The 17,491-nt window shown below is 29.9% G+C and overlaps 1 protein-coding gene across 2 annotated transcripts in view; it reads right to left on the minus strand.

The window, feature by feature from the left end:
• Positions 1-945: 945 nt before the first annotated feature.
• Aldh-III (Aldehyde dehydrogenase type III) overlaps positions 946-17,491 on the minus strand; it is a 76,232-nt gene continuing 59,686 nt past the window's right edge. Inside the window, exons 8-11 of one of the 2 annotated variants that reach the window (XM_085944093.1) lie at positions 12,234-12,349; positions 10,465-10,600; positions 9,128-9,275; positions 946-2,334 (exon numbers count right to left, since the gene is read on the minus strand). In XM_085944093.1, the coding sequence (XP_085800219.1) occupies positions 2,314-2,334; positions 9,128-9,275; positions 10,465-10,600; positions 12,234-12,349 (421 nt within the window). In that variant the 3' untranslated portion in view covers positions 946-2,313. Of the gene's footprint in view, positions 2,335-9,127; positions 9,276-10,464; positions 10,601-12,233; positions 12,350-14,535; positions 15,982-17,491 lie in introns of those variants that run through there. The other variant, XM_085944094.1, reaches the window with a different exon arrangement.

The raw sequence follows: 17,491 nt of genomic DNA on the forward strand, positions 1-17,491 counted from the left end.
AGATATTAGGTCGACTTTAAAAATGAAACTCAAAATATATTATCACAAAAGGAACCGTTTTGGAAATAGGATGCCCCATTGGGCTGGTTAAAAATAAAGGTTTCAGCAAATCCTGCAAACTCTGTTTTGTTCTTCCTGTTACTTCTGTTAATCCTGTCCTTCTTACTGTTCTTCAATTACAAGTTTTTTTAACCCTTCGTTTGTAAGGAAATTTATTGACTATCTCAAAATTGATTCACTCTCCCTCATCAAAAATCTCACAGTTAGCAACTCAATAAAACATATTTATAGCTTTTCGTTTTACAACAATTAGTTTCATATCTGAGAAAGTGCGTAATTTAAGTTTTAAAAATTGGCGTACTATGTACCTAACAGTAAAAAAAAAGTGTTGATTTTTAATTAAAATTAAAATTTCTTAGGTATTACAAAAAATATATGTAAGTACTATATTATAAATTCTTAATGGCCAAATTCAACACGACTATATCCTTAACAATAATAATATATCATATAAAATATGTGTAGTGTTATTAAATTTTTACAACTAAAAGGAATGACATGTTTTAAATTTGTATAATAATGTTAAAATGCAGCTCCCAGATACGGTGTTTTGGGGGTTAAGCCAAATGCTCTCGTATACTAAACAAATCAAAAATATTTATTATATTTTTTTATATGTTCAGTTTTCGGAATCGTTGAGAGTTAACTTGCCATCTTTAGGCACATAGTTACCTTTCGTAGCGCGAATATCCTCACTCTCACTCCTTACCTCGTGACAGTTTAGCGTGTTTTAAATAGCTATGCAGTTGTGCTTTCAATAAAATTTAGAATAGGTGGTGCTCGAAGTGTAATTATAATATTATATTAATATTAAACCATGATAATTGACATATATATATTATAAACATAATATGAAGGGTGTATTTATATTACAAAAACAACATAATGTGTCAGTTTTTTTCATATTTGAGATATACAATTTTGTTTATTCCAGCAGAAAAATCAATTGACAAGAGTTTCTACAAATACATAATATTAATACCTAATTACATATTTTTCACTTTCACAGGTACTGCAGAAGTTCTGATTAATATTTGTCATTGAGCATATAAGCACATATTGTGTAGTATCACATCAAGAAATTTAATTATTCATAATTCACAAGGTAGAGATTCTATTATGTTTTTTTTTGCTCTCCTGTAAATTTGTTCAGTTCTGACATACATATTATGTTCTTTTTGTAATCCACCCTTCATATAGTTAGTAGTAATCTACAAGCAAAGGTTTTTTGGCACATACCAATCAAAATTCAATAAAGACACACTCATATATTTTTTTTAAACTCTACAATAGGCCAAATAGACCATTAGGTTTCAATCACCGTGGTAAAGTGAAACACAATTAATTATTCTATCATTATTTTTCTCATGTATGCCGTGTTATAAACTATATCTATATTGAATTTTACTTGTGAGGTGCCAATTAACTATCCCTGGTAGTATTGTAAATCCAGCAACAATACATAAAATAAAAGGGTACTGTTCGGTTAAAGCGGATACAGCGGAAAACGCATTTTGAAAATAGCCGATAAACTGGATTATTTGTTAGTTTGGGTTAGTTTAGGTTAGGTTTGGTTAGGTTAACCTAACAAATAATCCGGTTTATCGGCAATTTTCAAAACGCGTTTTCCGCTGTATCCGCTTTAACCGAACAGTACCAATAAAAGTTTTATTTTGCAGGAACGATTTATTCTTCAATGTGTCAAGAAATTTGTGATACATTCAATAGCAAATGAAATAAAGAACGTTAACCCACCTTTACTTGTGAAATAATTCTTAGCTACCTGAGTAAAATACTCAACAAACTTAAAGAAAAGAAAAAAATATAGAGTTGTCATATTTTACCGTAATAACAAAATATTTAATGAAATTTTAAGAGATAGATATCACGACTGAATTTTGCTTTAAAAGCATTTATACTCATTACATACTAAAGCCTCTTTTGGCAAATACAAGGTAATATGTGATAATTGTTACATCAAATAAAAATAAGGAAATAATTATTTCATTTAGTACAGAACGAAATTCAATGTTACCATAATAAAAGATAAAGACAGGTGTGATTACTCAATGTGTAAGACACTAACAATAATTGTGTCAAACAACGATGGTTTTAATTTGTCATGGGTATTTGATATTATGTTTGTCACATAATAATAATTATATTACGTTCATAGAAACTATTTTACAAAAATACATTGGTATATTATTTTAAATGGTGGTTGTGAAGTCCTTTTAAGATTTAATTCTCTCCTTATTCCTCTCCTGACCCCCACTATAACAAAAGAAAGATAAAATTATTAATCACATCTCTTACTACAAGCATTACGAGAAAAATATTGATAGTTTTTGTTGGTACATTTTGTATACAAATAGCTCGGTATCTTTTAACCTGGAACTGTTAGCTTACACAGTCTCATGAATGAGTAGTCTGTATTGGTAGATTTGTTTGTAGATCACCACTGTATAAATAGGTGATTATGCTCAGTTTTTGACAATTCGCGTGCCTAATACTACAAGGTTCTAAGTGTTTATTTTTGCCAGAAAAAACATGAAACAATGAAGTTGTATTTTAAACCAGTGTTGTCAAGTCAAAATTTAAAATATCAGTAAATTTTGAAAAAAAAATCAGTCGATTTCATAAAATATCAGTAGATTTTGGAAAATGTAGTAGATATATTAGATATAATTTAAGACTAATAAGAATAAGAATAACTAATAATATTAATTTAATATAAACAGGGATGGTATTAATGGGTAAAATGGCGCTCTTGGGTAGAGTTACAATGCTTTCTTTGTCAATATAGAAGTGTCACACTCACACATCAAAAAAGGGCGTGCGTTAATCATTTCAAGTTTAAATAATCATCAGTTAACTTACAATAATTATGGAAATACACGAATACGAGTAATTTCTTGAATTTCGAAATAAAATCAACAATGCAGTATTTTGGAAAAAATTTCAGTAGACATGGCAGCGCTGTTTTAAACTGCCTCATTGTTACTTTTGTTTCACCAAAAATAATCACTTGGAACCTTGTAGTTCTGTATTAGCAAATTATCAGAAGGCAGATCTAGCTGGCGTTGACAGTAGCAAAGTTAATTTTACATGCTATATGCCAATATTGTTCTTTCAAACTGAATAAAATATCGCTAGAGATTAAAAATGGGAGAACAATACAATACTGTGACCATTGTTACACAAACAAAATATTATCTTTACGTGTAAATTTTCTAACTGCATATTATTTATTTACAGAATTATGGCATTGTTAATGAATGTGTAGAATGTGCACTTGTCCTGTGCATCCACGCACCTAATTTTCTTCAGCTTTGCAGAACCAGGGAGTCTTCTTTGCCTAATGATTGATTAACAGAATCCAAGCCACTGATTAATATTCAATATGACAATAGTTAAAGGCCAAAGAAACCCACCCATCATCCAAGGATACTGTGTTTTTCTGTGAATATTAATGCCATTGTCATCTTTACATGATGCGGGGCTTGTAGACCTTCCTAGTATTGTTTATCTTCATACTTTCTGCTGTTCTGCTGTATATTTAAACCAACAATACTTCTTAACTTCTTAGTGTTTTACTAATCCAGAGGAACATGACATTGTTCAAATTTTCATTTTCCGATACAGACATCTAGGCAGAGAAGCACAGCCATCTTTTTTTACTTATATGCAACTCCTTATATTAATTAATATAAACCAGCTGTAATTATTCCTGCGAGCTATAAATGTCCAAAGAGCTGCCTGAGATGTTGGATTCTTTGACCTAGTACATCTGAGTTTTTGTAGAATTAATGCATTTGCAGTATGACAGTCCACAGACAGGAGGTGTAAAGTTTTTTCTCTTGTTGATTATATGTCATAATTATATTTATAACTGTTGGATATTTTATACTCTTACTTGCTGTGTAGTGTACTTATTTTGATACATTCATTTTCCAATACCTGTGATGAAATATTATATGTTTTTTTCTATAACATAATAATAGATTATCCGTCTGTGCAGAATGAATATTTTGTTCTTATCACATAACTATACTTGCCAATATTTACTCCTTCAATGCAATTTGTAATATTGTAGTAGCGGATTCTCTAACTTTGGAAATGACCTGCCAGTAAGAGATAAATTGTTTCAATCCAAATCGAGTCTGAAAAGTTTGTCTGATGTGAGTGAGCGCTAGTGTACAAATGCAACTGGGCACTGTTGTATGGTGTTCAATCCAACTAGGAATGAATAAGATAGTAAATCAGCTACTATAGTGGAACAACTTAACCTTGAAATTGTGCAGATTGCGAATTCTTCTAATACACACGAATTACATAAGATAAAATTAATTATTGTTACCATTATTATAGTGCTTGTACATGTGCATGGAATTACTTGCACTAATAGCGTGTATTTTAAACTATTGCGATAATAACTGTTTACACATAAAAGTGCTGACTGTCTCTCCAATCTCATTCTTCAAGCGTAAGAGAGATGTTGTCATCGTATGGTGCTATTTGACAGATTCAGACAGCTTCGGACAAATTCGTAGTTAATCGGTACACATCAGAATATTTTGTGTGGTGTAGTTCATATTTCTTCCGGAAGGTTCACCACTATCGTTCTACTGTGCATGCGCTCTGCCATGCAAGTACCAATTATTGCGTGAAAATTCTGAAGCTTCTGAACTTTTTTGATACATGCAAATTGCACGATAATACATGTTCACACGTTCATTTTCTTGTTATGGCCGTGATAAAATGTACTGTCAGCAGTAAATCCATGCACGTGTAAACGGGGTATTACTTTTGATTGCTCTTATACGTTTTTTCTGGCTCGGTGTTGCTCTAACTACGTCATATTTTCTGTCAAACCTATCGAACATCATGCTTATGTGGTATGGTTATAAATCATTGAAATTCACTGTTTGAATAAATTTAATTTAGACTGTTTTATTTCAAAACTAGGTGTAGTTTCTTTACTTTTTGAAAAGATCTAATGATTTTTTGGTCACGTCATAATCTAAATCTGCTCTTCATTTACCAAGTGAGGATTAAATTATTATACGGTATTAAAAAGGAATAAATGATTTTTTAATGCCACATAATCGGCTGTGTGGTACATTATGATTTAAAAATGTCATAACGTAAACAGAATTTGTTACTGAATCAATGAAAGCCTATTAATTATATTTCAGTAGAACCTCAATATAATGGACTAATGCGGTTGAGGATGCATCTATTAAACCGAAAGTTTGTTATATAAAAACACAAACAAAATCCTATTTATTTGTTTTCAGATGATATATCCACACACCTGTTTTGGAGTGACATTAATGTTCAATGTGGACGAACTTGCTTTCGGTAATCCTGCTTTGAAAAAAGAATCATGTTTTGTTTGCATTTGAATTCTGCTGTTTTTTTATAATCAACTCTCTAAAATTATGAAAATGCGTGTAATATAGTTGAATTTCATTATCTGACATAGGTATATAGTCAATAAACGTGACACTTGGATTTAAACATGTATAAAATAAACAGGTTGTTTTTAATAATTTTTACATTTGAGCGGATATTTTGTCTATTATATCCAAAGTCCGCTATATCGAGGTTCTACTGTATTCTGTTTTCATTAATAGATACATATTTTTTTTAAATGAGTATAACTTAATTTTTTTTAGTACACAATGTATATTATCAAAACTAAAATTGAAAATACCTTAATTTGTATTTTTTTGTATGTATCCTTTAGTTAATTTGTTGTTAATACTATGAATGTAGATAAATACAAATTAAAGGTCATAATAAAACAATATTTATAATAATCTCCATTTAATGATAATTCATAATGAAAACAATGATTATTTTTTCCCCTCAATATCAACAAATATTAAAAAAAAAAAAAAATATGCTAAGTAAATGACATTTAACAGTTGGCATGTTTAAAAATTATACAATGAGCTGTCGATAAACATGAACATAATGTAACGTTACGTTTGCAGGACGAGTCTGTTATGAAATTTTACAGTACCTACATTAGTTTTTAACATTTAAAAAAAAATGAGTATCACATACCCCGCTTCATATTTAGCTAGATACAATTTTCATATCTATCGGCAGCTTCACATAAAATTAGCATAAGTATCTAGTAATAATATAGTACTAATAGGTATGCATCTAAAACATTATACTGCCATAGATTAATAAAAAAATATGTTAAATATTTTACCATAGATAACAATATTATTATAATAACCAAGTATACCTAATAATATCCATCATTAGTGATATAACAACAATGGAAGTATGTATATCAATTTATTGATATATCTAGCATGTTTTTTGTACAATTAATTTTTGTTGAGACAAAAAAATGTGTTTCACAATAAATGATTTTATCACGGGTATAGAACACAAAAACACGCTAGGTTCAAATTATTGATTTACAAGTACAGTAATTGTGTGATATATATTTTACTTCATTTGAGGTGTCTAATTACAAAAAGCGACAAGTCCACAATTCAATATTTTCGGGAAACAACGTTTTTATGTTTCTAACTTCAATTATTTGTTTTAACGTGAGATTTTTTTTCCGTTGTATTCTATGTCGAAATTAAAACCAAATGGCAATTTGTTTCAGCCGATAAACTCTTAAATGTAATAAATATAGGCAAAATAAAATTGGACTTAGCGCTACTTGTACTTCACTTTTTAATTTATCCCGCATAAGGCACATATTTCCGTGGCACTGTCATAAATTTACCAGATGCTACAGCATGGGAGACGCCCTTTTCAATATTGAACGTTCTCTTATTGGTTGACATAAACATGCGCGAAATCAACCAAGCTTTAAATAATATGAAAAACGGACTTGGCGCTTTTTGTAATAAATCGAGACTTAAAATATTTTTTTTCGTAGGGTTATGTCGCGTTTTGGAATTTATAGATCAATACATATTATGTAAAATTATACAAAGAATACGTGCGTATTTTTTTCTCGATTTTGGCCAAATGTGGACTTATCGCTTTTTGGAATTAGATGTCTCATTTATTAATAAAAATTATTCAAAAATAAATTTAAGTTCCTTATGGATTATCAATAATATAGATGACATTTTAAATGAAATTAAAAAAATAAATACACTAGTTCTAGTTCAGTTCAGTACATTTAATTGAATCCAGATTTCTTTATTATTAATAAGATAAATGTGCTTAAAGAGTATAACAGTATGTAAATGTAAAATTGGTGGTTTTTGTGGTAATACAGTTCCTATCAACATCCAAGAATGAGGCCAATTAATAGTCGAGCTTAAATCATATTTATTTGTAATAATTAAACTAACGTTTACGAAACAACTATAAATCACCACAATAACTATATGTCTAATTAAAAATCAACATATTTTATTTGAGAAAAAAATACCTAAGTATTTGAAATGGGAAATTAAATGGTGACTAAAATAAAATAATTGTAATAAATTGGTAGTTATTTTAACGAGAAAATTGTGTAACAAATACCTACATAACATGACAAATGGCACATTATTATAAAAAACCAAATATCAGCAATTACCGTTTTTCGATCTCTAAAAATGAAATTAGATTCAGCTAAGAAACGATTTCTAATGCTTAAAAAGTTAAAAGTAGGTAGGCAAGTATATCATAAATTAAATAATATTATGAGGCCACAAGCAACAATGAGCTGCTATGGATGCACAGTCTTGTGAGTATTTAATTTTAGAATTTACTGATCTATCTCAAAAAGTAATAATTATGTTTATTTTGAAGGATTCTTATTACCTACAGCCAGTACAGAAAATCACAGAATTTCAATTTACTGATCAATATTACAAAGTATTAATATGTAACTTTGATAGTTGATCATAAAAAATTGTCTAATAAATGAATGAATTAATATACCTAGAGTAGATTGTGGTCTATGTGTGAGATAAAGTGATACTACGATTCAAAATACAGCGCATAGTCTCCAGAAGCCACAAAACAGCCACATAGAACCTTGTAATATAATACTTACTAACATATAAATGTTACATAAGACTTTGTAATTTTGAAACAATAAACCAATCTCACTTTTCACTTTATTATTACAAGAGTTCTTCTACTTATGAATTTTTGAATACACAAACAAAAAATTCTATATAATTTCAATACACCAAGAAAAGTGTTGGAAGGTTTGGCAAGAATTACAGTTGCACAATCTTAACGGATAAAAAGACTTAAGGCAATTTCAACTACGATAATAAACTAATTTATTAAATTGAAGAACAGATATCAGCATAATCTGTGCATAACCAGACTAATTCGAGTGAACAGATGCTCAATATCTTCAGTTTTGTAGTACTAGTTAGTATCTCAAATGATGTCACAGAGAAGATGTTTCCTTTCAATAATATTCATTTACTTCATGAACAAGATTGAAGAATATAGTTCGACAGATTTATAAAATGTAATTTCACTTTATAGCCATAAAAAGAATATTGTTTATTAAAAAAAAAAAATAGGCATATTACTATATAGCATATAAATCTAATTTGAGTCAGTATTCCAAATGTGTTTGCTGATAGCGGATTACTGATAGTATAGTTTTTTTAGTCCATGTAAATACAGAAAAAGTTAATTATGATGTACCAATAATTAATATAATATCAATAATATTGAAAAAATAGTAATTTTAAGGTTTAAAATTTGAAAATATGTCACTAACATTTTAAATAAAAAAAATATCCACTTCTAGATTTATAATGTCGTAATTTTGGTTGAGCAAAAAGATAACATTTCTATCAAGACACCAGTGATCAAGTGACGTTTGTAATGTATATAAATGATGTCAAAACTAATTTAATTCAACTGTCCAAAATGTAGATACTAGCTAGTGCGACATCATCTTTGAACAGTATTATATGCAATCTGTATTTTATCTTATTGCCTATTTCAAATAAATAACAGTAGCTTATTAGAATTTTTTTGTGTAGTAAAAAACTTGCGGTGAAGACAAAACATTTGTTCATTTGATAAAGCTCATAACTTTGGATGGGATGTTTCGTACCTTTGGTAATGTGAAGGCAACAGCAATGGCCGCGCCCAAAGCGAACATGGCGACGTGTGGGAGGTACTTGAGAGAGACACCGGAGTGCTTGCGCACCAGGAACCCGATTATCTTCTCTTTCTTATCAGAGTACGGTGGGTAACGGGATCTGAAATGAAGGAACGAATCAATATTATTAAATATTTATGTACTTAGGTTCATTATTATCTTACTTTATCAGTTTCAATTTAATTTTTGAATATCGTTGAAGTCGTCTAAAATTTTGATTATGTTTTCGTTGCGATAATAGCTGATAATAGTGAGGTAACAAAAAACAACTACAGTGAAGTCCCAATTTTACGTGCCCAGAATTCACATTTTTCCGTGTGTGATTTCTGCAATCCTGTTTTATTTTTGGTTTTACATAAGTATTTATTTCCCGCAATTTATGTCTGAAATATTAAAAAAATCACATATTAAAATTAAAAATCCGATTTACCCGAACACATTAATTCAATACCTCGTTGAAATGTATTCCAGACGCACATGTGCATTTCTATTGACATGTCTGCAGTGCCCAATATCAAGGTTACACAACGCGATTGTATAAGTTTTTTTTTACATTCGTTCAAATAATGTCTCAGCAAAGAAGAACATTGTCAGCTTAAGAGAAAAGGAACAGTCTCGAAAAGATGAAAGAGGATGTTAACATATTATACTCCAACGCAATTTATACATAAATTCGGGGTTTCACTGTAGTTATAAATCCAATGTATAGTAAAAACTTCAACTTCAATAATCAAAATTAGCTAAATTACCATTTTCAATCCAGAGCAGTGTTGCCAACCGTACTATAATTTTGAATCCGTAAAAAATGTAAAATACTAGAATTTTACGTAAATATGCCAAAAATACAATAATTTTGAAGGATTTGAGATGAAAACTTACTATAGTTTTTTTCAGAAATACCATAATTTTTACCCTTTTGTACTATAATCAACATATGGCAACACTGTTCCAGAGAGATAGGCCATCACAATGTAGAGATTAATTAATAGATGTTTTGTTATGAGGAATGATTGTCAGCCATTCGTTCAACCCTTTGGAACCTTGCTCTGGGTTAAACACACATGTGGAATGAACAAATGTGAAATTTTTGCCAAGCATAGGAATCGATTCTGTGACCCATGGTTTTAGAGGGTGGCTTGTGACATTCTCTATATTATAATCATGTGTTCTTAGAAGAATTAGTTCCATTTTATTGAAATCTTGTACTAAATGTAATACACTTGTATCGGATGATAATAATACGTGAGAATTTATATAGTAAGTGGAAGATAATAATATGGTTTACTTACGAAGCGAGACTTTCCAGTATGGGGTTGAAGTTCTTGGCTAAGCAACTCTTCTTGTGGGTGAAAGTGTCGAAGCTGGACTTGCCGTGGTAGGAGCCCATTCCACTGGAACCCACTCCTCCAAACGGCAAAGTGTCAACTGAACATCACAATCAATTTCATGTTATTCAAAACAATACAATACGCTTCCTTTGGGATTACTAAAACTCAATAAATTAATTATAATATTACTTTGTTTCAAAATTAAAAACTACTATTAAAATAATGGTAGGTAAATGGTACCGACTATTTAAGTGAAAAAATTACATTTTGTGTTCTGACTTATCACCAGGTTTTTTTTTCATTTTTGTATTTTGATATGTTGTTAAAAAATACTTTCAATACATAAGTCATGATTACCTAAGCAACATTATAGCGCCCATACACATGCATGGATTTACTGCCAGCAATAGTGCGTATATTACGGCCATAACAAGAAAAACGTGTATTTTTCTGCAGTTGGCAAGATTGCCTGCATGAATCAAAAAAGTTCGAAAGCTTCTAAATTGCTCACTGTCAGCAGTAAATCTATGCACGTGTAAAGGGGGTATTAAAGCTAAAAATGCCAATCTGTCAGGTGAAATCCAAAAGTGAATCATTAAATATAATAAAAAAACAAATAGGTAATTTTTTCCATATAACATAGCTTGATTATTAACTGTACAGTAAAATTCAATAAGTAAGACATGAATATATTGTAAAACGAAGAAGTTATAGGTGAAGAATCTGTATCGGTGATTCGACCAAAGGAAAATCAATTCTCTTAGACACAATGACTATGATGCCAATCTTTGTTTATAAGATGGCACAGTTTTTTTATGCATGGCATATAATCCTTGATATAATTTCATATCGCTGATTCAACATTACAAGGTTGTATGTAACATCATTATGTTTTTATAAATTACCAGTGTTATATTATAATAATAATGAGTTTGCAACGCCAAAAGGGCGTAAGTGACATTTTAACAAAAATTTGTTATTTACGTGGATTGATTGTTGTGTCAGCAAGAATTATTCAGTGACAAAGTTACAATTATTATATACATATATAAAAATAATAAATGTTGCAAAATGTCACTTACACCCTTTTAACTCTCCGAATATAATGTATATTCAAGCATTATACTACTTTATCTGAGGAGCCCGCAAAATCTTGAAGTGTAAGTCTGCATTGTTAAATTTTATATATTATTTATGTACCGGTGGCGTGTGGTGACTTTTGGGATTGGGCATGCTGTTGAGTGGTTTTAGGTATAAATGGAAACAGCCATTTTTATGTTTTTACTCAATATTCATTATTTTAATTAGCAATCTCTATATGTGAAATGTACGTAGAAACTCAGGAAAATTACATCAATACGAAGAGTTTTAAATATGTCCCACTAGTTCACCTATATAGACAACGCAGTGATCACATACTTTCTATCTTATGAATATTTTATATAAATATTTAAAAATAGTTATGGGGTGCGCCGCAATCACAGAATCTATGAACCGCACGCCACTGATATGTACCCATCCTTTATTACTATTGAGATATAGTGTATTGTTCAAAAAAAATTTCAACGTTACCAAAAAATACCCAACATACAACCTTGTAATTTTGAAACAAGAATGTGTTAAAAATTAAGTACAATTTATCAGGGTATCCTGTTTATTGAATTTTAATTATGTGGTAGGTATCTATCCCAGAACTCGTTAATTGAATGTGAAAATATATAATATCAAACCTGCTAAGTGCATCATAGTGTCATTAATGACGAGACCTCCACTTGAGGTGTTCTCAGTGAAAGTCTTCACGTCGTCGTCTTTCTTGGTGAATATGTACAGACATAGCGGTTTTTCCCTATATTAAAAAGCCATAAGAGATGCAACATATTATTAGGTACACCGACACCTCTTGATGAAATATCAGTCAGGAAGATACAACATAACATAACATAAATAAATAATAATATTAGATTAGACAGTATTTCGTTATTTTCGCAAAACATGATATGTACCAAATTTTTAAGAGATTTCATTACAGATTTTTTTTTAATACGATAAATGTTGGCCAGTTTCTTGACCTATTTGGGCCATGCTCTGGATCCAAACACATATTGAAAAATCACTCACAAATTTAGCCAGACGAGATTTACCAAACATATGAAGATTGAAAGTAAAAAAAAAAAATATTTATATAGCTAAAATTTGAATTTTCTTTTCACAATAATTTTATTTAGATGTTTAAAGACACAGTAGAACCACCTTTTGTATTTCCATGAAACAAGAATTTTTAAAATGATTGCGTGAAAAATAGTTAATTTTCGAAGTAAAGATTTTTCAATTCAAAATGAATGCTACTAAAAATGGGACATCTTCCAGTTTCGGCAGTCCAAAGTGACAATACCAGCCTTGGATTGTGTGACTTTGTGTGATAATACTGTTTCTGTTTCGTGTGTCATTGATAAGCTGCCGCAATATGAATATGGTCTATTGTCCAGTAAATAATTGAGGTTCTACTTTGGCCCAAAATTGAGATGAAATTATCAGTTTATATACCGTTTATTGACACATGTATGTAAGTAACAATCATACATCGTAAACAGATTTAAAAATTTGCCACCTATCATGTTCAGTCCAAATGTAGGAATTTTGCACAATAACTATCATAGTATCAACTTTCACCTAGATATAAAGGTTTAGATTTTAGAACTTTAGAACTAAGTATACAAAAAGATAAAAATATACAAAAAGTAAACATTGCTACAAAGAATATATAAAAATGATTTTGAATTCATTCATTTACTGTTGATCTTCGATATTCTTAAATATATATTATGTTTATTAGGACCGCCACATCAGAAGCGGTTGACAATGTTTGTTTTTTAGGCCAAACAAGACCAGGCGATTTATCAATTTTCAAATTGATAATAAAAATGTAGAAGTAGGCAATAGAAATTTAATCTTCGTGGTAACATCATAAGCATACGTAACACATTTAGAGCTGTCTGTTGCCTCCTCCGACATTTTCTTGCAGGGGGTTTCGTAACAGTCATTATTTCACGAGGATGTGTATATTAATAATACACTATAACCACCCCTAAGACGCCTGAATCTTGAATTCAAGCATATAATGTATTTGAATTGAAAAAAAAATCAACATCTCTATTTGAGTATTGAATATTTTATCACTCAACAGTTATGTTACAATGTACCAACAGCTGCTGACTTGTGTTTAGCCAACACAAACATATATATAGATTTCAGATTTTAGACTGTAAGAACATAATTCTTATAAAGCATTTTTGTTCCAATAATATTCATCTGAGAAATAAATATAATATTTTATTCTCAGGTGGTATCAGTAGGTACCTATTAAGTGTCAAATACACAGTACATTGTAACAATTGGCTTGACCAATCAAAATTCGAATGATTATGAACGTGATATAGGTATGTAATGGATTGCCGGATGGAATTGATCGAGTGCTTTTAATGAATGATTCCTAAATCTGAATAGTTAAATTTTATTCACAAGCGAGCCGGCAATTGAAGAATTATCATACACAGACAATGCAAATGGGAATTAATTAGCAACCTTGATTTAAAGTGAAGATTTTGGTTAATTATTTATTAGGACGAATAAAATTATTTCTTTTATTAAAATTAACCCTTGTATTATTTATCATAATTTAATTTACAACATATTACAATATAACATTCAGTACAATATTATGAACATAGCATATTAAAAAAAAAAACTACTTCTGTATGAGATCTAGCAATATATTTTGATACCTTCACCCCCGTTTGCCATGTATAACTAATTCATTCATTTTAATATGTAATAATCAATATTCAATGTTTGCTGTACAACAAATAAAATATTCAAATTGTTTCTGATCAATAAAATTCTATCTACAAAAATTGAAATACAAATAATTTTGATATATTATACTGTATTATCTAATATACTGTAGGTATTGCATTGATTATAAAAGGCAAATATTATTTTAGTGTCTTTGAAAAATGATATTTTTTTGTGGGAAAATGCGGAGATCAGTCGAAATGTAAATAGGAATCTGAAGAAGTTACAGACTGATGGCGATATTAAAGACGGAAGTAGATAAATAATATACCGCTTTTTATTGCCATCATATGACTTTCATCTTCGTAACAAAATTGTAACAATTTATTATTGTTATTTAAAAATTAGTGGGTTTTTTTTTATATTCAATACAATACGGTAAGTACAGATATTATGTGAGTCAAATACTAAATAAAAATGATTTTACATTACTCACAATTGAAAAAATAATACATTCCAATTAAGATACGAAAATTCGTTAATAACAATGGCGGAGTTCTATCCATTTTGCTAATCGCATCATTTTTTAGGCAGACAATTCTACCAATCACTTGCTAACACGTCCTTCAAGTGGTTTCAATCAATGTTAGGACATAGAGACAATTACTTTCACTTCAAATTTAGACACTGAAGTGAATTCATATTCGATTTGATTGTAATTAACTAGTCGTCGTAAGTGAGTCGTCTATTGTCTAAGTGATGACATGCATATGAACATAAAAGAAATATTTTTAACCCACCACCCGAATTAATACCAAAGTAAGCCAATCCTCAAGTTCAAACCACCATGGATCATCACCACTAGTTCTCCGTGTGATATCGCGTAATACATAATATCGCAGCTCTTCTGATGCAGGCCGACAAGAAATTACCAAAATATTAGACTTCCTTTTTAGCATTTTTGTCTATGATATATCACTACAAATCAAATATCTACACAGAGACCAATTTCGTGGGTACACAATAAAAATTGATTAACCATATATTTACGATTAACTTTCCCTCTTTTTTTAGTGGGATGTTTAATTTAATTTTTTGTGTTTAATGAAAACTTGAAAGTGACTACAACATTTTCAAAGGTAACTTGTGGTTAATTAGTTTTTGCCCATATGCCCAAGACATGTTCTTAGAGTGAATACAGAATACAGTTTTTCATAATATCTAGTTTCCAATATTAGAATAGCGTCAATATTATGTACTTTATTGTTGATATTATGCTAACTCGTATCTACATCTTTTGCATTCCAAATTATGAAGCCAGTTGGTTTCATTACGAGTGCAGTAAGAATGCAGTTTCAATCTTGGTTTTAATGGAAATATATTATTTGAATATCATTGATGAATATTAAAAATCTTAAATTGTTTATAAAGGGAGCCATACAAACTTAGAATTGAAATAAAACTTCATTGCGGTGTTTCCTTTAACCTCACTATTGAGATACGAGTTAGCGTTAGAACAACGGCAATACACAGCAGGGAGAGCTTAAACTTGTCTATCGATTTGGCTTACCGTTGTATTGCATAATGGTATCATTGACGCAGACGTTGCCAGACCGCGTCTGGTGAATAAATAGGTCCGCGATGGCCGATTGGTCGGTGAAAACGTACAATGACAACGGTGATCCCCTGTGCCGTAGTTTGGTGATGATGGAAAATGATGGAATGCAAAACAACAACAAGAAGTCAGCGGCCGCAGCCATTCACACAAACACATCGCCGTCTCAACTATACATCGGACCACTATCACAGTTATTGAACATTTTTTGTAATTCGATTCAAAAGTATATCTGAAATATGCTTATCAGCTTTGTCATAGTCTTATTGTCACAAGTGAATTTACAGTAATTGGTTCTTTATAAAGATTTTTGATACAGTCAGTCGTAAATTATTAATACAATTATTCATGTACTATAATAGTGGTCATCGATATCATGAAACCTTCATAAATGATAAGCCGCATGGCACTAATAATTCAGGCAAACTGCGGTGTTACAGTTTAAATTAATTTGTAGTGCTGTCTGCCTTGGTTCTAATGTGATGGCTGGAACTCCATCATAGACGGAATTTGTAAATAGGTTGCACTACTAATTCACGGATTCAACATTTAAAAAATAATATTTCTCTCTTTTCAAAAAAGCCCAACGATATAAGAAAATATGTTTGGTTTAACAATATTAAATTTTTAAAAATTCTAAATTCTGAAATACACAATTACATTGTCATAATTTGACAGTTACCCAGTGTTGCGGTAGTTTAAATCAATAAGAATTTTAATTAATTCTTTTTTAATAATGTTCAGTTGATGATATTAATTACTTCCATTATAAACTAACAATGGAAAATTAATGATGAAATGGCAACATAGGTTGAAATCAGAGATGAATTTCATTTAAACAATCTAATGTTAGCTTCATGCATGACATTTCAAAATGCATCAATCATCTAATAAGTAAATTAATATTTTTAGTAAGATAAGCGAAAACATTATCAATGATAAAGTGATTATACAGAATGATATGACATATCATTAAAACGATTTAAAATTGTGTATATGAATGATGAACATAACAATTATCAAATCATGATGGTTCACAATAATATAATATAGATTATAATTGTATGTAAATAATTAAGTTGTATGAAAATATAAATAGTTTTGTCTATCATTTTCAAAAGGACTGTTTCAGTCAACATGTTAAATGCAATAATAAACAACATAAAAATTTCTTTTGATAATAACTAAGCCAGATTTCTGAAAAATAAATAATTAATATCGGGGGATAGAGAGGGAAACCCTGCGGAACACCTCACCTATTAAAATATTACCTCAATCAAGTCATACAGTACAATACAATAAGGCAATACAGTCAAGTTCAGTCTTCTTTACCCACGATAAATATTTTTTTGAATTATTGCTTTGCGATGGAAAAAAAGTGTGGACGAAAAATTGGACTGGAGGGTCAAAGCTATCCATCGGATTATGTAGTAGTTTCTTTGTATTGCAGAGTTTACTTATTGGGAGCATCAAATTAAGCAAGTGGCAATTCTGTGCATTTTATGAATAAGTGACATTCCTGTCACATGTGCAAAAGGGGCAAGAATATAAAATTCTGTCTAAAACATGAAAGGGGTAAGA

The sequence above is a fragment of the Rhyacophila brunnea genome, unplaced genomic scaffold (assembly GCF_057557595.1).
Source record: "Rhyacophila brunnea isolate RB1 unplaced genomic scaffold, BYU_Rbru_1.0 scaffold_16, whole genome shotgun sequence".
NCBI classification, from domain to species: Eukaryota; Metazoa; Arthropoda; class Insecta; order Trichoptera; family Rhyacophilidae; genus Rhyacophila; species Rhyacophila brunnea.